This window comes from Oryctolagus cuniculus, chromosome 6, assembly GCF_051225735.1.
Source record: "Oryctolagus cuniculus isolate XC-2025 breed Fujian yellow rabbit chromosome 6, ASM5122573v1, whole genome shotgun sequence".
Taxonomy (NCBI): domain Eukaryota; kingdom Metazoa; phylum Chordata; class Mammalia; order Lagomorpha; family Leporidae; genus Oryctolagus; species Oryctolagus cuniculus.
This window is the reverse complement of record NC_142872.1, coordinates 158,808,096-158,831,957: the sequence shown is the minus strand read 5'-3', so window position 1 is coordinate 158,831,957 and position 23,862 is coordinate 158,808,096. Positions and strand designations below refer to the sequence as shown.

At 45.1% G+C, this 23,862-nt stretch overlaps 1 protein-coding gene across 7 annotated transcripts in view; it reads left to right on the top strand.

Annotated features, from left to right (window-relative positions):
* The first annotated feature begins 3,724 nt into the window (after positions 1–3,724).
* TMEM71 (transmembrane protein 71) overlaps positions 3,725–23,862 on the top strand; it is a 42,119-nt gene continuing 21,981 nt past the window's right edge. The window contains exons 1-6 of one of the 7 annotated variants that reach the window (XM_008255920.4): positions 3,766–4,046; positions 4,461–4,542; positions 5,467–5,548; positions 7,418–7,478; positions 11,431–11,643; positions 14,574–14,743. In XM_008255920.4, coding sequence (XP_008254142.1) covers positions 5,503–5,548; positions 7,418–7,478; positions 11,431–11,643; positions 14,574–14,743 — 490 coding nt within the window. In that variant the 5' untranslated portion in view covers positions 3,766–4,046; positions 4,461–4,542; positions 5,467–5,502. Of the gene's footprint in view, positions 4,108–4,460; positions 4,543–5,466; positions 5,549–7,417; positions 7,479–11,430; positions 11,644–14,573; positions 14,744–23,862 lie in introns of all 7 variants that reach the window. The other 6 variants (XM_089335726.1, XM_089335724.1, XM_008255919.5 and 3 more) reach the window with 6 other exon arrangements.

The following is a 23,862-nucleotide window of genomic DNA, read 5'->3' as shown; positions in this document are numbered from 1 at the left end:
GGCGGACACACAGAGGGAGTCGTTCCACCCTCTGGTTCACTCCCCAGATGACCGCAACAGCAAAGGCTGGGCCCAGTCAAAGTCAGGAGCCAGGAGCTTCTTACAGGTCTCCCACGTGGGTGGTGGGGGCCCAAACACTTGGACCATCTTTGATGCTTTTCCCAGGTGCGTCAGCAGGGAACTGGTTCAGAAGAGGAGCAGCCGGGACACGAACTGGCACCCATACGGGATGCTGGCATCACAGGCGGCAGCTTTACCCACTCTGCCACAATGCTGGCCCCTCTGCCAATTTTCTCACATGAGCAAGAAAAGGGGACACAAAGTAGCAGAGGAGAGAGAAGCCCAGGCAGGAAGGGGGGTCAGGAAGTACTCAAGCAAGCCTGCAGGCGGCTTTGTTTATTGGTCGTCGTATTTTTCAACCAATCATCAAGCTCATGCGTTTATGTTGGTGTTTTCCAAAGTGTGTGCACTGGTGGCCAAGTGCACCTGGTGGAGGCAGCCTTGCTCTGCTCCTCAGATCCTGCACTCCCGCAGGGGCCTGGGGAGCACATTCAACCCTTCATAGCAGTTGGCAAAGCACAACTCTGGAACACAGGTCTCTAGAGGTATCCTCTGACTGGAAATTCCCAAGGCAAATAACTTTGAGAATTGGTAAGACCATTTGCCTTGTGCACGGTCCCAAGGCCCTATATCACAAAATCCATAGTAACCTCTGGTTTTGTTTAAATATATAAACTGTCCTGGGACCTTTTGTACATGAGTCTACGGCTCACCCATTTCCCTACCCACACACATAATCTGTTAATGGTATGTAGAGCATACTTTTACAGACACTGGTTTATAGCATGCAGAATAAGGATTCTGAAATCAGATTCACCTGGATTTTCATTCATGTATTGGTTGATTCTACAAATATTAACCTGATGACCTGTTAAAGGGGCAGCACAATTCTTGATACAGGCCCTGTAGAAATGAGGGGAAGTGACAAGAGTCTGCCCGTTGAAGGTTTGTGCTCTAACTGAGCAACCTCTGTTGCCTGGCGAAAGTGCTCAGGAGAAGAATAAAGCAGAGACAGAGTGGGGGATGGAGTGGAAGGCGAGGTAGCCAGACCGTGAAAGAGAGGGCTGAGGGAGCTGGGGACGAAAGGGCGGTGACAGTTGCAGGGATGCTCTGGCAGAGACAGAGCCAATCTTGAAGATCTTGAAGTTGGCACGGATCTCGTGTTTGAGAAACGACAGGGAGACACGTGGGCCTGCAGAGAGCAGAGCCGTGAGGAGCTGCAGGGTTGGGATTCTCACTCTGGCTCCTGGCAACGCTGAGACATGGGGGCAGACTCTCTAACCCTCCATATCACGTGTGGATATTCATTAACTTGTTTTCCAGGTCTGGGTGAGGATTAAACAAGGCCATGTACATACAGTGTTTAGTGTGGTGTCTCATTCATAGGAAATGTTTATACGTATCTGATAGGGTCATTATTGCTTCTACGGATACACACCCAGGAGCCCTACAGCCAGCTCTGCTGGCTTCTTGCCAACCAGCTAGGCGTGTTTGGAAGACGTATTTAACTCTGTGCCTCAGTTTGGTCATCTGTAAGTGGGGTTAACAGGAGTGGGTAGTTGGCCTATTGGTTAGGCTACACGTGGGCGGCCTGCATCTCATATTGAAGAGCCTGGATTCCATCCTCCAGCTAATGTGCACGTGATGGCTCAGTGGTTAGGTCCCTGCCACCCACATGGGAGACCTGGACTGAGTTCCCTGCTCCTGGCTTCAGCCCAGCCCAGCTCCAGTCATAGAAATTTGGGGAGTGAAACAGCCCATGGGAACTCCTCTCTCTCTGGTAAGTAAATAATTTTAAAATGGGGATAGTAACAGCATCTGTCAAGAGGTGGGTATAACAATTCACTGTGCTGATAGATGAAAAGGGCATAGAACACGGCCTCGCACACTCCATAAAATGGGTGATTATTTGGATCATTAATGAGAATCCAACATGTACCAGACCTTTAAAGAAACAGCAAACTCATTCTGATGTGAGCTCCCTGGAGAAGATTTGGCAACACAGACAGATACAGAGATCTTGAAGTCTAAAGGATTGGCCCTCCTCCTCTACAAGAGATCACAGTCTAGGAGAGGAAGGAGACAGCTTTGACTAACAGATGAAGGTGCTGGGGGCTCCCAGGACAGCTGCAGAACAGAATAGCTATCCGGCATAGAGGTAGATGTGACCAGTAGCCTTGAATTTATGAGTGCATAGTCTAAGGGAGGCGCTACAGCAGCAGAGAGCCATGGCAGTGGTCAGCACTGACAGACAGCTCAAGCAGTAAGCATTTGTTAGCACTAGGTATTAGCTCTTTATTTCCACGAAACAAATTACCCCAAAACTTGGTGACTGAAAACGCCATTTATTAGCTCCCAGTTTTCATGGGTCAGGAATGTGGGCAGGACTAAGAGGGGTCCTCTGTTTCTGCGTCTTTCACAGGGTATGGTCCAGGTGTCAGCTGGGGCTGTAGTCCTCTCAAGGCCCCGTTGGAGAAGGATCCTTTCCTAAGTCTTTGCATGTGGTTCTAGGCCACATTCCTGGGTGTTGGCCTGAAGGCCTCAGTTCCCTCCCAGCCTTTGGGACTACGCTTGGTCCCTTGGTGGGTCTGTCCACCACGGCAGCTTGAGCAAGCCAAGAAGGTGCTAGGGAGGGTCCAGCAAGACAGACGCCACCATCATTTGCAGCCAAATTGTGGTGATGACAACCGATGACCTTGACCTTACTGTACTCACAAGGAGCAGGTCATGAACTTCAGCCCACACTCAACAAGAATATGAAGTTCAGGAGGTCGGGAACCTTGAAACTTGATGGGCCCCCTTTCTGCTGCCCCGGGCCACATACTCCATGAGATCCTGCTGAGTAGCCTAACCTTGGAGGGAAAGAGAACACCAGAAAGGATGGGATGGGCTTCTCTGCCGGCCTGACCACTGGGTCAGAGGAGGTGCTGGTTTACAGAAAATGAGTGAGGAAGCTGCCTTGCACGTCTGTGCTGAGGACTCGGTTAGTTTTCACTTCGTTGATCTCCTTTAATTCTGTAAGCTAGCCTATATAACTGACAGGAAGTTCAATTACAAGTCTGTAGCCACACAGCTGGGATGCCAATTTGAACATCAATCTGTGTGATTCCAAAACCCATGTTCTTTCTGCTACCCAAAGCTATCTCTATATTGCTAGAAAATGAGTTTCTTTGATTGTCATAGCAGATATGTAGGGAGCTACAAAAAGCGTCAAGTTCTTTGAGCTTTCCTATAATATAAAGTTAAAATACCACCCATAGAATTTTTTTTTTTTTGTGAGGGGGGATGTCCAAAGTTTGGTAAATCAGTATGGTGCCACTAGAGATATTTTCATAAGATCCAGCTCCTGTTATTTGCCAGGATTCTGAATGTAAGAGTGTCCATGCCTTAAATCTAAGTGGCTTGGGCAAAAGCCCTCCTCTGTACTACTCATAGTCAAGTGTGACCAGAAGATGTTGAGCAGGAAGTATCACTTCACTGGGAGATTTTCTCATGTTCTTGCCACTGGGGGTGTTGAGTTGGCTCGTAAACGCGTCCCTCCAGCAACCATGGCGAGCCCGGCTGGCCTGACTCATGGGCTGCACGTCCTGGGCTGCAGATCCGGGAGCCTCTCTTAACTCTTCACCAAGCTTCTCCGTGAGCGCCTCTGGTGGGAGCCCGGCAGGAAGTGTGACCTCATTCTGCTTCTCTGCCTCTGGTTTCGCAGGCTGATTTTGAAAGAAAACAAGAGGGTGGGAAGGCTGACTCTCCCCAGAACTACGCACTTGAGTCTCTGTTCTAAGAAACCTTCCAAAGGACAGGGGCCGGGCTGCAGAAGACAACTTCTCTGCAAATGCCTGCACACGGTGATCTGGGTAGAAGGGAGGAAGGGGTTCCCTTTATCGCGGGGTTCTGCACCTGTTGACTTTGTGACATCCAGTTTTCGACTGAAGATCGGCTCAGTCCTCGGTTTCTCCGCTGCCGACCACAGGAAGCTGCACACTTCAGTAATTATTTTTGGCATTTGTCAACTGGAAGAAGAGACAGGGATCTCCCTTTGGAAGGAATGTGTGTGGGAACATTATTTTTCAGAACAGATGTGTTGCTTTGGTGGAACTGGTAGATAGAGAGCGTGTGTTTCTTGAAAAGTTCTCGAATTGTGTCTGCAGCCTTTTTTTCTGTTACTAATTCTCAGCTAACTGTCAGTTTACTGCCTGTGACAGCCACAAGCAGTTGTAAGATATAATAATAACTTGCTGTCTGCTGCAGAAGTTCTTGGCTTAAAACTAATTTAACTCTTGGGAAAAACTAGCAGAGTAATTTGGGCTGGGCACACTCTTATGCAGCAAGAATGCAAAGGGCAGGGGGCAGACTAATATATTATATTGTAAATAATATTATTTTATATTCCAAACAAACAGAATCTGTAAATGTGTGCTTTGATTCAGAAATCTTCCAAGGAATGCCAGCAAGTTCTTCTGACATCTTGAAAGGTCTTTATAAGTAGGTTTCTCTGTGTGCTAATATAGATTATATACAGTTGATTGAAGTAATTTGGAGCTATAGAATGAGTGTGGTTTGATTCATTGTATTACAGCTACAAAAGCAATCCATTGCTCATTATTATATTACAAAGTGTGGTTAGCGTTGGCAAATCAGAAATAACTTAGTCTTACCTTATAAAGCTGCTGGAGTAGTGGTAAATACGAGTACAAAATCCAACAGTCTACTGAAGGTAGAATTATGGGATGAGAGCTAAATGACTAAGGCTGGCATAATGTACGTACTTTGCTATTGCTAATTTGTAATTGAGAGAGTAAACTAACTCTTCATGGGAACTGAGTTTGTAGGCACTGTCCAATGGCACACTATTTTTAGTGTAACACTGATTATGCTGTTTTTGGAATGTCTAGGCTGATAACAATTGCACTGACTGTCTCTGTGACTACCTGTCAATGGTTCAAGCTGTTGGGCCAAAGACAGACATGAGTGCCAAAGCGCTGTCTGAAACTTGATAATGGGGTTGATTTGTGGTGCATGATTAAAATATAAATATGTTTGTTTGGAGGGCTCTAGAGCTGGTAGTTTTTCCAGATTTCTTAATCAACGAACTCACTCATTATTTTTATTTGAATTACAAATCAACCATTGTGAGTCTAGTGTTCCCAAATACAACGATGTCTTTATTTATAAAGGGAGGATATTATTTAAATGCACCAAGTGAGACAATGGAAAATGTAAGACAAAATCTTAGAAGCAGACACACTTTGAGTGAAGTCCTGCAATCTGGTCTCTTGCGCTCAAGCCTATCTCTCTCTATTACTTCGGTAAACAAATCTGACTAGTGCAATTAGTAGATGCCATCTGTTTGGCATCATTTTTTCTATTTTTAATATATAGTCCACCTTTTTTTAACGTCTTTTGCAGAAAATCTGTGAAGTTTGAACAAACGGCCTTCCAAAGATGCACCGAGTAACTCATCTGATGTCAACGCCAGCAGCAAGTAAATGTGAGAGAACTGCTATATGCAATTATCTTTTGAACGATTAGACTCCGTTTAGCAATTTCCTTGCTTTGATTTTGCTGATACTCAGACCATTAACCATCTGTCAGTAGCTTGTGTTTCTTAAATGCCAGTGTTCACGTTGGCAATGATTTTGACTTCATTTCTTTCCTTGAGAGAAATGTGATATTTTTCCTTTTAGTAGAAAAAAAAATCACTGTTTTTTTTAGATGCCTGTGCATAAATGTGAAAGGAGATTGTTTATCAGCTACTATTAAGATGCAAAACTGTTTGTGTCTAAAAAATGCTGAATGATTTTGATAGCTACTTGCAGAAAATAAGGGCGTTGTTGAAACGGTAGTGGTTTCAAGTTTCTTCCTTCCTCTTGTTATTTTCCCCAAACCCTACTTCTAACCCTCCCTCACACATTCAGAATTGTCTCCCTACAAATCATCCAGTCTAATTTGTAAGTCTAAATCGCTTTCTTTGTCTTAGAATCTAAGACTTAGATATTTTCAGTGATGGAATCAAGTTTCACTGAGCCTGCCTAACAGAAGTATTGACACCACTGCTGAACATTGTACAGTTCTGTTTTAGAATATTAACCAACTGCAATGGTCCCCACGTGAAGTCTGTTGCTATGCCTTTGATTTAATGAGAGTGAATGAGTGGATCTTTCTCTTTTTAAAATTAAGAATACTGACAGGTGGGTGTTTGGCACACAGTCAAAGTTGCTGCTTGGGACACCTGTATTCCATATTAGAGTACCTAATTTGAGTCTTGGTTCCTGCACTTAAAATCCAGTTTCTTTTTTTAAAAGACTTATTTTATTTATAAGTCAGAATTACACATACACACACACACATACACACACAGAGAGATCTTCCATTTGCTGGTTCACTCCCCAAATGGCCACAAAGGCCAGAGCAGGGCTAGGCAGAAGCCAGGAGCTTCTTCCAGGTCTCCTACATGGATGCAGGTGCCCAAGCACTTGGGCCATCCTCTGCTGCTTTCCCAGGCACATTAGAAGGGAGCAGGATCAGAAACCAACCAGCCCGAACACAAACTGGTCCCCATATGGGATGCCAGCATTGCAGGCGGTGACTTAACCCCCTACGACAAAACGCTGGCTTCTTAAAATCCAATTTCTAGCTGATATGCTCCCTGGGATGCAGCAGATGGTGGCCCAAGTACTTGTGTCCCTGCCATCCACATGGGAGAATCTGACTGAGTTCTAAGCTCCTAACTTTGGCATGGCCCAGTCCTAATTGTTGAGGGCATTTGGGGAGTGGCAGATGGGAGATCTCTCTCTCTTTTTTTCTCTCTCTTTCTCTCTTTCTCTTACTCTGCTTTTCAAATACAAATGAAAATAAATAAACAAAATTTTTAAAAATTTGAGAAGACTTCACATATAACATAAAATCAAACAAAACTTTTCCCCTCTAATGTCTTCTGCTCATTATCGGACAGTAGATGTGTCTTAAACAGCCCTGATGAGGGAGAGTCTGGGACTATAACTGAGTCCCTTAGATTACTGAGTAAGCTACAGTAACCACAGCTTCCCCCTAGATGTGTTCTCCCCCTTATCATGAGCTCTGTTTGATGCTAATGATTTATTGTTGCCTCGTCCTGTGCTAAGGAGCCTGTGAAAGAATCCTGTACCTAGGAAGGGAACAGTGACACCAGCCCTAGGTTATCCCTTGCTTCCCTCTGAGACCTGGTGCCAAGTTGAGTGGGCCCATTCCCTGGGTGCTACCCTTGCTCGTGTCTTCTGGCTGAGGCTGGGGTGTCGCTGTCCATGCCTTCATAGAGGATTCCACTCTTGGCGGTCATGGATGTGAGATGTTTCTGCTTCTCTCTCCTTGGCTTCTGCAGGTGCTTCGAAGTCAGAGACAGGGTTTGCTGGAGAGCTGTCTCCTACGTGCATTCCCCCCAGGTATGTATGAGGCTTTTCTCAAGAAAAAGCGATCACTTCTCTTCCTGTGTGTTTTATTTTGTGCTGATACAAAACCATTCTTTTAGCTCACATCCCATGTTGGTAGAGTTACATAGCTTCTTTCCCATGGCACATACACAACAGAAATGTGCCTCATTCAGTAATGGGCTGTGACTCTCTGGCTAAAAGTGTGCAGGTAACTGCGAACAACTGGGTACTAATGGGTAGTTACTTTTGCTCAAATTGATTTTCTCTCTCTCTCTCTCTCTTTTTTTTTTTTTTTTTTTGACAGGCAGAGTTAGTGAGAGAGAGAGACAGAGAGAAAGGTCTTCCTTCTGTTGGTTCACCCCCAAATGGCCGTTACGGCCAGTGTGCTGCACCAATCCGAGGCCAGGAGCCAGGAGCTTCCTCCTGGTCTCCTATGCAGGTGCAGGGCCCAAGCACTTGGGCCATCCTCCACTGCACTCCCAGGCCACAGCACAGAGCTGGACTGGAAGAAGAGCAACCGGGACTAGAACCCGGTGCCCATATGGGATGCTGGCACCACAGGCGGAGGATTAACCAAGTCAGCCATGGCGCTGGCCCCTGATTTTCTCTTAAATATCCTTTCCTAGCTCATTTTTCAGGAGCCACAGGCTTATACAACAGCACACAAGCTGGCTGAATTTGGTGCTCCACTCACCCATGTGGAATCTACCATTTCATTCAAGCATTGAATCCACGTGGAGTCGCTTGTCTTTTCCTCCTTCCAGTCTTCTGATTTCTCTCTCATCCTGTATGCAGGCAGCAGTTGAGGGCCCCCCACCCCGTATTTTGTGTCATGTGCTTGGAATGTAAAGACATCAGGCGATTGTAGCAGAACCTGTCCTTTCTTGTAAAGCCCAGGCCTCCTCATATTCCCAAGTGAGTCAGCAAAACACAAACAAAAGCACATACTGTGGAGTCACAGTGACCGGAGTTCATATATCAGCTCTGACACCCAATAGCTGCATAAAAGATCCAACTAATTTGCTCTCAGTTTTTCCCTTCTGTACAATGACGATAATACTAAGGCTTAGCTTCTGCAGAGACTCGTGAAGAGTCGATAAAGAGTAGAGCATGAGGTCAGACTTACGGGAAAGCGCTCAATAAATGATACCCATTTAAAACGTACTTTATTATTAACTTGAGTGCGTCTGTTAACTTGTGCATTGGTCTTTGATTTTGCAAACAGATAAGAAATTCAGTAGAGCACGAGGGAAATGTGTGGAAGGGTGAGAGACATTTTATAATCTATCCATTTATGAGCAACTGTCTGAATTTTGTTAAAGATTGTGACGGGGTTTCTTTCTTTTTTTTTTTTTATTTGACAGGTAGAGTTACAGACAGTGAGAGAGAGAGAGAGAGAGACAGAGAGAAAGGTGTTCCTTCCGTTGGTTCACTCCCCAAATGGCTGCCATGGCTGGCGCTGCGCCAATCCAAAGCCAGGAGTCAGGTGCTTCTTCCTGCTCTCCCATGCGGGTGCAGGAGCCCAAATACTTGGTCCATCCTCCACTGCCTTTCTGGGCCAGAGCAGAGAGCTTGACTGGAAGTGAAGCAACCGGGACTAGAACTCAGTGCCCATATGGGATGCTGGCACCACAGGCGGAGGATTAGCCAAGTGAGCCATGGCGCCAGCCCTGTGATAGGGTTTCTTTCTTCACCAACCCATCTTTATCCTGTCCTGGGGCCATGAACTTTAGACTGTTCCAAGGTCTGTTAGTCACCTCACAGGACAAGAAAGGACTTTTTCTTTGGGCAATTAAGCAAGTTGCTGTGCTTTGGTATGGGGTTGGGTTTCTGAGAACAATTGGAAGGGACCTGGTAAAATTAATCAGCTGTTAGAATTTGCACAGCAGAATTGAAGGAAGTCAATGTCTAGGGATAAGCTTGTTATCCATTTATTATGCTTGATATTGTTGGGGAAGAATATTTGTTTTTACCATAATCCGGAGGTTGGAAGAGTGTCCCCATAGTGGTTACAACCACGGGAGGATAAAGTTAAGGGCATTGGAAAGGAAAGATGGCTGAAGGTTGGAGAGACTCCAAGTGAAAATTGTTGAATGTTGAGACTTCTGAAACTGGAATGTGGGTGGAAATGCAGGGCCATATCTCTGTAAACTCCTACTTGTCTGACACATTATACATGCAATTACCCCACTAATTTTTTAAAATTTATTCATTTGAGAGGCAGAAAGAGAGAGAGAGAGAAAGAAAGAAAGAGAAAGAGAGAGAAAATGAATTTCTATCTGCTAACTAACTCCACACGTGCCTGTGACAGCTGAGGCTGAGAGAAGGGAACTAAATCCAAGTCTCCTATGTGGTGGCAGGGACCCAATTACTTGAACCATCACCACTGCCTCCCTGGGGGAGGCAGGAAACTGGAGTCGAGAGCCAGAGAGGAACATCAAACCCAGACATTCCAACGTGGCATGCAGTCCTCTTCACTGGCATTTAAACCTCTAGGCTAAATGCATAACCCCCATTAATTCTTAAGGAGCCAGAACAGTAGGGGAAAGAGCACTAACACAGAAGGTAAGAGGTGTAGATTCTTACTTGATCTCTTCTGAGTCTTTCACCCTGAGGTTGTCTGGAGGCATAATCTTCTCATGGAGAAATGTGTGTAAGTCCCTTGTTAACATCCAGGTGAAGAGCTCATGGGGTTTGTTACCAGGGATGCTGACTGATGACATCACTGCCCCTTGACACACACATGTACTCAGTCACTGTGTTTTAAGGTCAGATTTCCAAAGCCTCTAGGTGCTGTCATCCAGCAGCTGGTATTGCACTTATGAACATACTGAACATCAATTAGACACACAGCTCCTGCCCTCCAGAAAGTTCTTTTCTCTTTTAATTTTTAATTAGCTTTTAATGATACAATGTGATCTGTAGGTACAATTCTAGGAAACCAATGATATTCCCTTCCTCTCTCCCACCTGCCTTCCTTCTCTATTTATTTATTTATTTTTAGTTTTTGAGATGACATACTTTAAATTTACATTACTTAATACTCCACCAAATAAGAAGTTTAAAAACTAAAAAGCAAAAGGACCCTAGTTTAGTGGAAATATAGGCAATGGCTATAAACAATAATTGAATGGGAAAATGACCATTTCTAAAATAATTATGGAGGCAGACAGGCATACACACAAACACTGAAATGAATCAGGATTTGGGACAAAGAAAAATCCCAAGTTTTTGTGGGAGAGGATAGAGAAAGCCAGTAGTTTTGCCTGGTCAAATCCCGTATTCTTTTCTCCACTGTGGCTCTGTTGCTATTGTCACCAAGCTCCAACATTCCTCATGCCAAGAAATTCTAAATTTCTAGAACACCTGCATAGCTTTGGTTGCCTTTCAGTCATATGGGCATGTACTTGTTTTATATACCCAAGCCTCACAAATCTTAGCAAGAGAAGCACAAGATGCTCTGGGTACCAAGTCAGGGGAGGAAACCAGTGACCATTTGTGCAGCCACGCTATGGGGGGACTTTGCAAAGGCCATAAAGAACTCTGCCTGCGTGTTCATCCCATATCTTGCCTGCTTCTGGTAACTACATAGTTATACTTTTCCTATTATATCTCAAGAATGATGATGTGGAAATTGGAGAGTATTCAGAGTAAGGGGAAGAAGGGACGATGAGCTTCCAACATTATAGAAAATCTGTTTTGCAGTTTTGTCAAGACTGCAGGCTCATTGGGTGGTGAAGAGGTTGTTTCAACTTCCCTGAAATTGAAAACAGAAAAGACACTGGAATTCAGGAATGTCATGAGGCAGATGAAGCCCAAGAAGTAGAGTGACGGCTTTCAGGGCTGAAGAAGTCACTGACAGTCAGGAATACAAAGTTGTTTCCCATTGCAGTAACCAGAACGTGGTTTTTGTGTGACTGGCTGTACTGGATATTTGGAGGATTCTTCATTTTCCTTTCATTAGTCTTTCCTGTGATTTCCTGGATGGTGAGAGTTCCTTTAAATGCTGCTCCACAGACCCCCTGACGGGCTCCTACTACACCTGTCGCCGAAGTCCCAGGCTCCTCACCAATGGCTACTACATTTGGACAGAAGACAGTTTCCACAGTGACAAAGATGGCAACATAACTCTGAACCCATCCCAGACCAGTGTTATGTACAAGGAGAACTTGGTTAGGTAAGTAGAGGCTACTGCATAAAGGAAGCTTCAGTCCAATCCATCCATTAGCTTTTCTTTCATTCATTCATTCATTCATTCGCTCATCCCACAAGCACTTACAAGGAGACCATTATTGCTCCAGACTGTGGAAATACAAGGGGAGATAAGCAGAAAGAATAGTTGACATGGAAATAAGCAGAAGTCCTGACGTGACACAGAGGCAGGGCTAGAAATTGGGATAGGAGGGAAAAACAAGGGAGAATAGAGGAACAGACAGAAAGTAGCTTCCTGGAGTTGGTGATGACTGATTGGAGTCTTCAAAGATGCAGGATGTTAATGAAAATAAATGCAAAAAGGGGGGCTTTTGGACAGAGGGAGCAGGCATGGGCTTCTGAGACACTGATGTAATTAAAGGGAATAGCGAAGAGTCTGATAGGGGCGCAAGTTACAGTGGCAGTCTGCCAGAAAGGAGACTGAGTAAAAAGGCAGGGGCTGGGTGGAGGGAGTTAAATGTCAGGTTAAGGAGTTTGGGATCTATTCAGTAGAAAAAGAAGGGCCTTTGACAAAGTATCAGGTTTACTCTTAGGAAAACAGCAGGGATAAGAATGCAGAAGATGGATTGTAGATAACATGGATATGTGAGTAGAGAGTGAATAGAGTGGGAAAAATTGGAGACAGGGTATCCGTGCATTGAAATAAAACAGCAGTAGCAAGGATGAAAGTGTGGAGGGGCGTACAGATGAGAGGGATGGTGAAGAGGCAGGATGTGATCATTGTCTGGATGTTGGAGTTCCAGCAAAGGAACAGCACTTGTGTGAAACTTAGGACTCCGTCTTTGTCAACTGCATGTATAGTGGGACCATTTACCAAGATCAGAGAAAAGGTAGGGGCCTGTTTGGAGAAAAAAAAAGATGACTGAGTTCACTTTGGATCAATGAATTCGAGTAATCTCATCTATTGCTCTTTGTTTTAAACCACCCAAATGCTGACTATACCAGTCACTTCTTGACACAATAATTCTGCATAAAAAATAAGCAACTGCAAAGTCTTCATAACACATAAGACTTGTTTGGAAGTCAGCTGGGGTAACTTGATTTGATCTCATATACTTTGGGTTAAGCTTGGCCTCAGTTTGGTCTTATGTCTGCTCCCCTTATGGCATTCTCTTACAACCTGCAGATCACATCAAGAATGTTCTCCCTGTCATAGTCACATAAATGCCAGAGGACATACCTCCACACAAGTGCACCTCAAGCTTCTGTGTGCATCAGCCTGATAATGTCTCATTGATCATTTCAAGTCAGATGGAAAACCTGGAGTGAGAGTCAGAGAAATCTGCCTTGTCCCTACTGATGGGGAAGGGAAGGGAAGGAAGACATGAATAATTCTTTACTGTGGATATCTGTCCTGTGCATGACAGAATGATTGACAGCATCTCTGGCCTCTATCCACTGTATACCAACAGTACCCCTTTTCTGGCTGACATTTAGAAAAAATATCTTTAGAAACTGCCAAATGTCCCCTGGACCTGAAATCACCCTGGCTGAGCTCCACTGGGGGAATGAATATACAAATCTTGCTGTAATCCATTTAAACACCAAAGGAAACAACTCAAAATGGAGCTCTGATTGCACATGTAGGTGACCTTGCAGAACTTTGTGAGGCTAAAACTATCCCAGTTCCTCTTTGCATGGCATGGCTTCAGTTAGGCCTTCAGCATAACACGCTTAGCAAAAGGCGGATGCACCTTTTAGTTATACTTTGAATGGCCTGTGTGCCCTCAATCCAGCCCCTTGAAGTCATCCTCCAAGGTCAAGGATCTTTTGGACAAACAAACCAAGTCATGTTGCCATGGTACTTTTCCCGTTGGCATGCTTCAGTGGTCTCCCTTTGTTCTAACATGAAATCCTCTCTCCTCCACGTGATACACAAGGTTGTTTTTTTTTTTTAAGATTTATTTATTTATTTGAAAGTCAGAGTTACACAGAGAGAAGGAGAGGCAGAGAGAGAGAGGTCTTCCATCTGCTGGTTCACTCCCCAGTTGGCCACAATGGCTGGAACTGTGCTGATCCGAAGCCAGGAGCCAGGAGCTTCTCCTGGGTCTCCCACATGGGAGCAGAGGCCCAAGAACTTGGGTCATCCTCTACTACTTCCCCAGGCCACAGCAGAGAGCTGGATTGGAAGTGGAGCAGCCAGGACTCGAACCAGTGCCCATATGGGATGCCAGTACTGCAGGCAGTGGCTTTACTTGCTAGACCACAGCACTGGCCCCACAAAGTTGTTCTTTATCTGCCCATTTTCCTTTTCCAGTGTCATTTCCTAACATGACCCAGTGTGAGACCTACTTGTTCTTCCCAGGCACTTATTCCAGAAAGCCTTCTCTCTCACTCAACTGGCAATGCCTTTGCTAGGGCTCTCAGAGCAACCCTCACGGAACTTTTCCCAAGCCCATACTCCCTCCAGAACATGGCAACCAACAACAATTGCTGGAGCTAGACTGTCTGGGTTTGTATCCCAGCCAGGTCAGTTACGAGCTGGATGATCTCAGTCAGTGACCTGACTACTCTAAGTCTCTCTTTCCTGATCCGAACAATGGGGCAGCAGTTGTAACTACCTCTCAGGGCTGTCTGAGGATAGTATCAGTTAATTTATGTAAAGCACTTAGAAAGACATCAGGCACAGAATGAGCTCTATGAAAGCATTGGGTGTGTCTGCTTTATTCTTATCTTTTTCCCATAGATTGTGAACATTGTGTACACACAGTTTGGTCCTTTAACTCAGTATTCTTGACATTGATCTTGGGATGTGGCACACGGTAGAATTTTGGGGAACTTCCAGAAAGTGCAGACTTAGGTTGCAGATGTGTACTTGGTACCAGATCACTCTTGGTTTCTAACCCAGAGGGACTGCTGCTCACTGTCCACCATGCTACTTTCATATCTTCCCAGAATATTTAGAAAGAAAAGGAAGTTCTGTCGCTCCCTTTCTTCTCTCTTCGACCTCAATGCCTCTGAATCCTGGCTACAAGCAAGTATCTTTGATGCTGACTCTTCCCTAAGGAAAGACAAGTGGTTGGAAGGAGTCAGGAGGCTGGACACGTACCGTTGCAGTCAAAATGGTGAGTTTGCATCTTCCGTTCCATGGGGAAGCATCGTCTCCAAATGGGTAGTGGTAGCCATGTGGTCCTGGACCAATGTCAAGTCCAAAGGGACAGTCATTTTGACAGAGAGGATGGGCCACATTTTACAACTTCATCTACATTTCTCTCCATACCACCTGTGCAGTAGAAATGTGCATGTGTCCATGTCATGTAAAACAGTCCAACTTAAATTTGTGAATTTCTGAGTCAATAATACTGGGAAAATACTTATGCAGGTCCAGTGCATCTTTTGTGTATGGGATATGGATGGAGAAATGATACTGGAGTCAGTTCCAGAAGACCTGTATTGGGGAAAGTATACTGGACACAGGGTCAAGTCCCAGTCTGGGCACATTATAGTTAGCTAACTTGGCTAACTCAATTTTAAAGCAAATACACACACACACACGATAAATATTACTGTTGTTCTATGTAACATGCATATGTATGTATTAGGTACATAGCATGTAGTATTTTACACATAATAGTAAATTCTGTGTATATATATAGACACACATGTATGTATGCAAACACAGTGATGGGAATTAAAGTCTATTTTAAACATTAAATAGGGCAATAACTGTCAGGCAAATTTCAAAGCCTGCTGCTCAGTAAATCATTGCCTAATTATTTTTATTTATTGCCTAATTACTATTTTATTACTAGAACAGAAGCAATAGATGCTTATTGCACACCATCCATTTGCCTGGTCTGGAGATACAGAGGTGATTATGAACAATATAGCCCCTGTGTTCTTTGGTCTTATTGTTTACTAGAGCACAGGTTGGACTTTGCCAAATAATTGCATCAACAAACATGAAATAATGATTGTGGTAAGTGGCATGAAGAAAAAGTGTATGATACAGTAGGGGATTTGATCCATTTAGAAACTCAGGGAAGCCTTCCCTGTGGAATGGCAATGGTGCTGAGATCTGGACAATGAGGGGAGATTTTCCTGGGTAAAAGGGCAAGGTAAGAGCATTCTGGGCTGAGGACGTGAAAAAAGCCAGGGTCTGAGGAGCACAGTGAGCAGATTCACTGGGTAAGTGGAGACCACAGGCATGGTTTGGAACAGATTGCATATAAGGTCCTTGGGACATCCAAGGACAAAGTCAAGGTGGTGTTGGTCTCCATCTCCCAGGGCTCTGAGAAGGGATCAGGATTAGAGTTTGCGTCTCTGGAGTCATCTCATTCTAGGTGGGCATTGAAGCTGATGAGATGGATGAGGAAGAGGGTATGGGATTGGCAGAAGAGACCTAGAATGAGGCTTTGTGAACTCCAGTGTTGAATGGGCGAGTATGGTAGGATTAGCCAGTAAAATCAACAGAGAGGAAGCCTCAAGACAGATGGGTAGAGAACCAAGGGTGCTGTAGCACGGAAGTTCAGGCAGAGCAGTGGTTCAAGATGAAGGAAGCGGTCAACAGTGAATGCTCAAGCCAAAAAGGCAGATGGAATGAGGACTAAGAGTGCTCACCAGTTTCATTGACCTAGGGTTGTTGTTGGTGGCATGAAGTGGCAGAAGCGGATGAGGAATAGGGTGAGGAGAGAGTGGGAAGACAAGACGTGGAGATCTGCTATCTAGAAGAATCTCTGATATCTACTGGAAAGGGATGGAGAGAGGCCAGGAGTCAGGTGGAGGGGGATGTGAAGGTTGGGGGAACCACTGCCACCTCTTCTGCCACTTCCTCCTCCTGCTGCTGTCAAGGGAAGAAATCTCTAAACATAGGTTTATGGGTCTACTTTGAGATTCAAACACTCACATAAGAGTCATTTGTTCAATTACTCATTCACTGGTCAGACTCCCTGAGGACCCGCTGTGGCCACCTTACTAAGCACACATTCATCTAGACTGAATAAGACAAGCCCCAACCTTGAGCAACTCCTGCATTAACACAGAAAGATAAATGTGTCTGTACATAATTAGATTCTAATGCCTTGAGCACCGTGAGAGATTTATGAGCAGTGTGCACAGAGAATGCAAGGAGGTTTGCCAGGGAAGACTGTGTTAGCTCTGCCAGCTGGAGGCTGGGAGGAGTCCAGGCAGAAGGAACATCTGAATGGATCTTACAAGGATGAGGAAAATCACTAGGTAGGGATGATGAATGGGCATGGTATTTCCACCTTCTCTGTTCCATCTTCCAAACTGCTGGGTGGCCTCAAATGTAGACTTTCCACTGTCTTCTTAACACAGCATACAAGGCCCTTGGATTTCTTCTTTCCTTTCTTCCTTTCTTCCTTCCTTCCTCCCTCCCTCCCTCCCTCCCTCCCTCCCTCCCTCCCTCCCTCCCTCCCTATTCCTTTCTTTCTTTCTTTCTTTCTTTCTTTCTTTCTTTCTTTCTTTCTTTCTTTCTTTCTTTCTTTCTTTCTTTCTTTCTTTCTTTCTTTCTTTCTTTCTTTCTTTCTTTCTTTCTTTTCTTTCTTTCTTTTCTTTCTTTCTTTTCTTTCTTTCTTTCTTTCTTTCTTTCTTTCTTTCTTTCTTTCTTTCTTTCTTTCTTTCTTTCTTTCTTTCTTTCTTTCTTTCTTTCTTTCTTTCTTTCTTTCCAGAACTGACTGCACCATTTGTAGGATGCAGTACAAAAAATAAAATGCAGGGTCCTTTGTTCAAAAAACATTTATGCATCATGGGGCAGATGTTTACCCTTGCAGCTCAGCTGCTGGTTGGGACGCCCACATCACATACCAGAGTGCCTGGGTTCCAACTCCAGCTCCACTCCTGATTCCAGCTTCCTGCTGGTGAGCATCCTTGGAGTAAGTGCCAATCTCTCAAGTGGTTGGGTCTCTGCCACTCCATGTGGCGGCTGGATTGAGTTCCTGGTTCCTGGTTTTGACTTGGCCTTTGCAGGCATTTGGGGAGTGAATCAATGGACGTTCTCTCTGTGTCTCAAACAAATAAGTAAATACAAAGTTTAAGGATTCCAAGGGTCAAATGCAGAGCATTAAACGGAAGGTGAGTCTTTCTAAGCAGGGACCCTGTGTCCCCTGTGTCTCCTGTGCAATTGTGCTTTGCCAGCGCCCATGTTGCTGAGCCTGTCTTCAGCTTCTTTTTCTTTCCCTTGCACACACCCAGCTGTCAACACAGTAATCTGCTCTCAGTTTCTCAAAAGAACCAGGCTTCTCCACACATCCATGGCTTGGCCCGCCTTATTCACTCCACTAAAATAATTCATGCATTCATTTAGAAGATTCCATTGAGGGTCGACTATATGCCAGGCACCATTCAATGCAGCGGACCCAGCAGTGAACCTCACAGACAAAACCACGCAGTCTCATGGAACTCGCTTTCTTGTAGGAGGGGACAGTAAATCGATGTGATAGCATGTTGGAAAGGGGTGAGTGGCAGTGATGTGGATTGCAAGTCTACAAAAGGTACTTAGGGGAGGCCTCAGTGAGATGGACCCTGGAGCCCTGGCTTAAAATGAGGAGTCAAAGAGCTTTGCAGATCTCTGGGGGAGAACAATCAGAGCAGGGCCAAGTTGTGGACCAGGAGGCTGCCTGAGACTGAGCCAGTGAGCAGTCTGCTTGGGAAGAACCTCAGAGGTGTGTGTACAGGGTGCAAGCGGGGAAGGACGAGCAACACTGCGAGGCATTTCCAAGGCCTTGCCTTCCCTGAGCAACAGGAGAGATCATTAGCGGATTTTATTGCAGACGAGTCACTTGATTCAACTTACATCGTGACAGGAGAACTCTGGCTGCTGTGTTCAGACTACATGTCAGGTGTTGGAGTCAGAAGCCAGGAACCCAGTGCAGAGGCTGTTGGAGTGATTCAGATGATGAGCGGTAATGGTAGCTTGAACTAAGACGATCACAGGATGGAGTAAGCAGGCTTCTGGACACATGTCAGTGGACCAGGCAACACGACTTGCCATGTGGGCCACACACACGCGAGAAGAAGTCCAGCGGCTCATTTACATTCTGTCTTAGTTGAATATACCACCGTGTCTGCATATCATCTTGTTTAAATAACCCCCAGAAAACCCTAGGAAGTAGGTTCTGTTATCCTACATACTATGATCATGATGAAAGGGAGGCTCCGGGTGAGGTAGCTTGCCCAAATTCGTTAGCTTATAAACAGCAGAGTTGGAACGCAACCCGGGGCTGTCTGGTTTGAAAGCTCGGGCTTTGCTCTTTGCCAGGAAGGCTTTGTTCTCCTTTCCAAGGTGAACTCCAGGGTGTGTCTCACACCCCAGGCCCAAGCAAGCAAGAATCACAGACTACAACCATGTAATAATTTAAGTATAAGTGTAGTAATTATGCAGCCATTATTTTTCCACCTGCTTCCTGGGCATAAAACCCAAATACTGCATTATCCTTTTTAAATTTTTAATTTCCTATAATTATAGATCCATACAAAGACAAAAAAAAAAAAACAGTCCAGAGGGGCCAAGGCATGTTTATCCAGCTTCATCCACTGGCAACAACTTACACAATGAGAGCACATTATCTTTTTTTTATAAAGATTTATTTGAGAGTTGGGGTTGCAGACAGAGAGGGAGAGACATTTGCTGGGTCACTCCCCATGTGGCCTCAATGGCAGGAGCTGAGCTGATCTGAAGCCAGGAGCCAGGAGCTTCTTCTGTGTCTGCCACGTGGGTGCAGGGGCCCAAGTTCTTGGGCCATTTTCTATGGCCTTCGCAGACCATAGCAGAGAGCTGGATGGGAAGAGGAGCAGCTGGGACTCGAGCCAGTGCCCAGTTTGGATGCCAGCGTCTCAGGCGGAAGATTTGCCCACTACTCCACAGCGCCATCGCCTAGAGCACATTATCAAAACCAGGAAACTGACATTGCACAGTACTGCGAAGATTGCCCTAGTTTTTGCACACACTTGTGTGTATGTGTGTGTGTGTAATTCTAGGTTAGTTTTTAAAATAAGTGCTTATTAAGTGAAGAAACAGTTCCTCATATGCACTAATGATGGATTTGATCGAGTAAATTCTAGTTGCACACAAATCTCAGGGAAGTCTAAGCAGGACCAGGGGAGGAGAAGGAGGCAGGGAAGGGGAGATGAGTCCAGGGTATTTTTGAAGACTCTTGAGCAGGGTGGTGTCATCATCACAGTAGCAGGTGGAGAGTAGGAAGGGGAGCCCAGGAGCAAAGAAAACCACCAGGTACATAGAGAAGAAAGGAGGGAAGAGACTTCAGCAAGAGTTTCCAATTCCTGTCCAGAATTGACAGGCGGGTGACAGATTAAAGGCAAGAAGAATCAGAGAAAGCTGATGGGTTTAATTTAGGGGATGGCATGAAAGTTCTGCCAGTCACCAAGACCTGGAAGAGAGCATGACAAAGCAGTGAGGAAGCTGGGTTTTTGAGCTGGGTAGACCGGAACTGTCTTTGCCTACCTGAGTGCTCTTGGGCAAGTTAATTAACCCCTCAGATCCTCCATTCCTTTATACAAAAAAGAAGAAAGATAACAACCTATAGCATTGTTGTGGGGATGAAATGCAATTATCCATGAGAATAATCCCTCCAGGGGCTGGCATTCTGCTCAATGTATATGAGCTCCAAGAAGCCCCCCTTCCCCCAATAAAGAACGGATTGGGATCAGTGAGAGAGACGATGAGTTCTATTTTACATGGATGACATGTACCTATGAGACATAGGAAGATCAGCAGTCAGGATTTGGAAATGTGACAATGGAGGTGGAGAGTAAAGTTGGGTTTAGAGACGTGAGTTTGGAAACCAGTCTGAGGAGCAGACTAGAGGGTCTCCCGTTGGAACACAGGTGAATGAACAGAAAGCAGAGGTAAGGAAGGAATTCAGGAAGTTGATGGGAAAGTTTGCTGCAGACCAGCCCCACCCCATGAATCCCAGGGATGAAGTCATCCTTATTCTTCAGAGCCTACTAGGGGCCAGCTAGCCTTCGCCTTCCCATGTTCCAGAGGGCAACACTCAGGAAGATTCAAAACTTTTCCCAAGGCCACCCAACAAGTAACTGGCATGACCAGGATGCAGAGCTAAGAGTCTGAGTGTGTGCTCTTAACCGCTGTTATCACACTGGTGAAAGGCTCTGTAGGGAAAATTCAGGAGGCCAAGAACCAAGAGTATAGCGTTCTAGAAGGAGGGGGCATGAAGGAATGTCTAACAGGATGAGGTGACCAAGAGGTCACAGCAAGAGTGCTGTGAGCTTCTAGCCGGCGCCGTGGCTCAATAGGCTAATCCTCCACCTTGCGGCGCCGGCACACCGGGTTCTAGTCCCGGTTGGGGCGCCGGATTCTGTCCCGGTTGCCCCTCTTCCAGGCCAGCTCTCTGCTATGGCCAGGGAGTGCAGTGGAGGATGGCCCAGGTGCTTGGGCCCTGCACCCCATGGGAGACCAGGAAAAGCACCTGGCTCCTGGCTCCTGCCAGGATCAGCGCGGTGCGCCGGCTGCAGCGGCGGCCATTGGAGGGTGAACCAGCGGCAAAGGAAGACCTTTCTCTCTCTGTCTCTCTCTCTCACTGTCCACTCTGCCTGTCAAAAAAAAAAAAAAAAAAAAAAAAAAGAGTGCTGTGAGCTTCAAGCCGTCTCTGTAAACAGGTCAGGTGTGGAATCCTCACCCGGAAGTCATCGCCCTGACTCTTGGCCAGATTGGCATATGCACCTACAGCAGTAAGGGACTCTCATTACTTCCCAATTGAGAAATAGCCCACAGCCCATAAAAGTGACCGTTGTAATGGCTATAGTTGAGTGATTTTTAATAGACTTACAAGGGAAGTTACGTGGCCACGACCAGTTTCTAAATCCAGAGCACTTCAATCATTCTCAGAAAGAAATCCCACACATGCCCCATCATCCCAGCTCCTAACACTACTAATACAGGTTCTGTGTCTACAGATTTGCCCATCTAAGACTTTCTTGAATGTTAAAATTATATTCTGTCTGATGTGATGCATACAAAGATATACTTGCAAAAGGACTTGGAAAAGTAGAATTAAATGTTAAGCTCATTTTGGGGCAAAAATAATTTTTGAAATCTATACATAGGAAGGATCCTCAAAAACCTCATGAAAATGAATATTATGAAAAGAAATATAAAAATTTTTGGTGTCAAAATAAATTTGTCTTGCCAGAGTGTCTTGGCTTTCCATGCCTGAAATACTCTCATGGGCTTTTCAGCCAGATCCGAATGCCTTTAGGGCTGATTCTGAGGCCAGAGTGCTATTTAGGACATCTGCCATTCTATGAGTCTGCTGAGTATATTTATCTTTTCATTTTTTTTTCCATGGGCTTTTTTGGTGTGTTGTGAAATGGTTAAATCGAGTAATTCACATCTCCGACACCTCACATACGTCTTTGTGAGGACATTTCAGAGCTACTCTCAGTAATTTCCAAAATTGCGCATTCCTGGGAGCCATAGCCACCATGCCTTGGGATCGATGTCCAGAACTTGGTCATCTTGTCAGCCTGAAACTTTGCACCCTTTTACCCCCAACTCCTTCTTGCTCTTTTGATGGCTGCCTCTAACTCATAGGCTACTGCTGCAGCAGCGATGGCTTGCTACATTTATCATTTGCTTTTACTGGTTTCCATCCCTTGGTTGTAGCCTGGTTTTCCAGAACACACAGCGCAAGTGTCTCCTTGATTGTAAAGCCATGTTGTCCACAGTGTGGGGTAGTAGAAGAGACCTCTGGACACAGAGGAAATGAATGTTGGATTGCACAGTGAGAGAGAAGTGGGGCTCCTCTTCTAACCCTTTCAATCCCAAGAAAACCTAGGAGACTGGCTCAGCGCGGAGGCTTAGCATCCTGCAGACCCCCCATCACCTGCTATGCTTTTGTTTTTGGTGAAGCGGGTTTTAAGTAGAAAAGGCTCAGAGATCTTTGGTGCTTCTGTATTGAGAACAAATTAAATGTTAAATTTTCAATGTCTATTTTTACATTTACTCTCTCTTTAGAATATTTAAGTGATTGATAGCTTCCTTTAAAGAAAAAGTCTAAGGGTGGTGTTTAACCCACAGGTTAGGTCACCTGCATCCCCTGTCAGAGTGTCTGGGTTCAGTGCCAGGCTCTGGCTCCTGACTCCAGCTTCCTGCTAACACAGAGCCCAGAAGGCAGCCATGATAACCCACGTAACTGAGTTCTTGTCACCCATATGCGAGACCTGGATTGCACTCCTGGCTGCTGGCTCTCAGCTTTGGCACACGCCCAGCGGTGGGAGTGAACCAGAGATGGAAGCTCTCTGTCTACGTCTCTTTCTCTCAAATAGATATTAAAAAAAAAAAAAAACCTCTAAAATGAGACAAACTAAAGAAAATACGAAATGGCTAAGAGCAAGCAGGTCCTATGATATGGAAAAAAATCAGGAAAATGATGCTTGGATGACTGAAATCCGGGGCTCACTGTTTTAAAGGCAACGTTTCACGTTTTGGAGAGTAACATCTAGTTTTCTCTTCAAAATATGCCCACAAATTTTAAGGCAATTGGACTTTACCAGTTCTGCATGTGCATGAGGTGTCTTATTAAAATTCACATGCTTTCCAAATATCTCCTAAATATAGCCAGTTAAACCACCCCCTCCAATGTCAGTGATTAGTCAACCTGAGTGCACCCAGGACTTAAAATCGCTCACCTCTGCTATCAACAGCAATCAGATCGTCCCCCAGACTTCTTGCTTTTGGACTCACCCACAGCCTTATGACTTTTATCATGACTTTCATTCTTTTTTTCTGGAAATGTTGCCGAGTTAGAAGACTTCAGAAGAACTCACAATTAAACTAACGTGCTGTTTTCTCTCTCTCCAATGGATGCAATCAAACACTGTTTCCCCGATTTTCTCTGGCTCCATTTTTCAGCGGAGATGGGGTTTTTATTTTTTTGTTTGTCCTGAGTTCACCCTTCCCCAGCTGTGTTGAGACAACTTTTCCTCGTTAGTGGCAATTCAGTTCTTACCCTGGCATTCTGCAGCTCTCGAGACCCCGGCACTGAAATTCGGGATGTGTTCCCGGAGCTTGTAAAGCATCCTGGAAAAGAATAGGAAATTCATGCAGGGAGGACTGAGTGGGGCCTGCTGGTGGCCCAACAAAGGCAAGACGGCCCCAGGCACATCACTCGAGTATGAGTCCTGTGGTTTTCTCTGGAACAAATGCTCTTCCGTAGACATCCCTGGTGACCACAGCTGCCTGTGG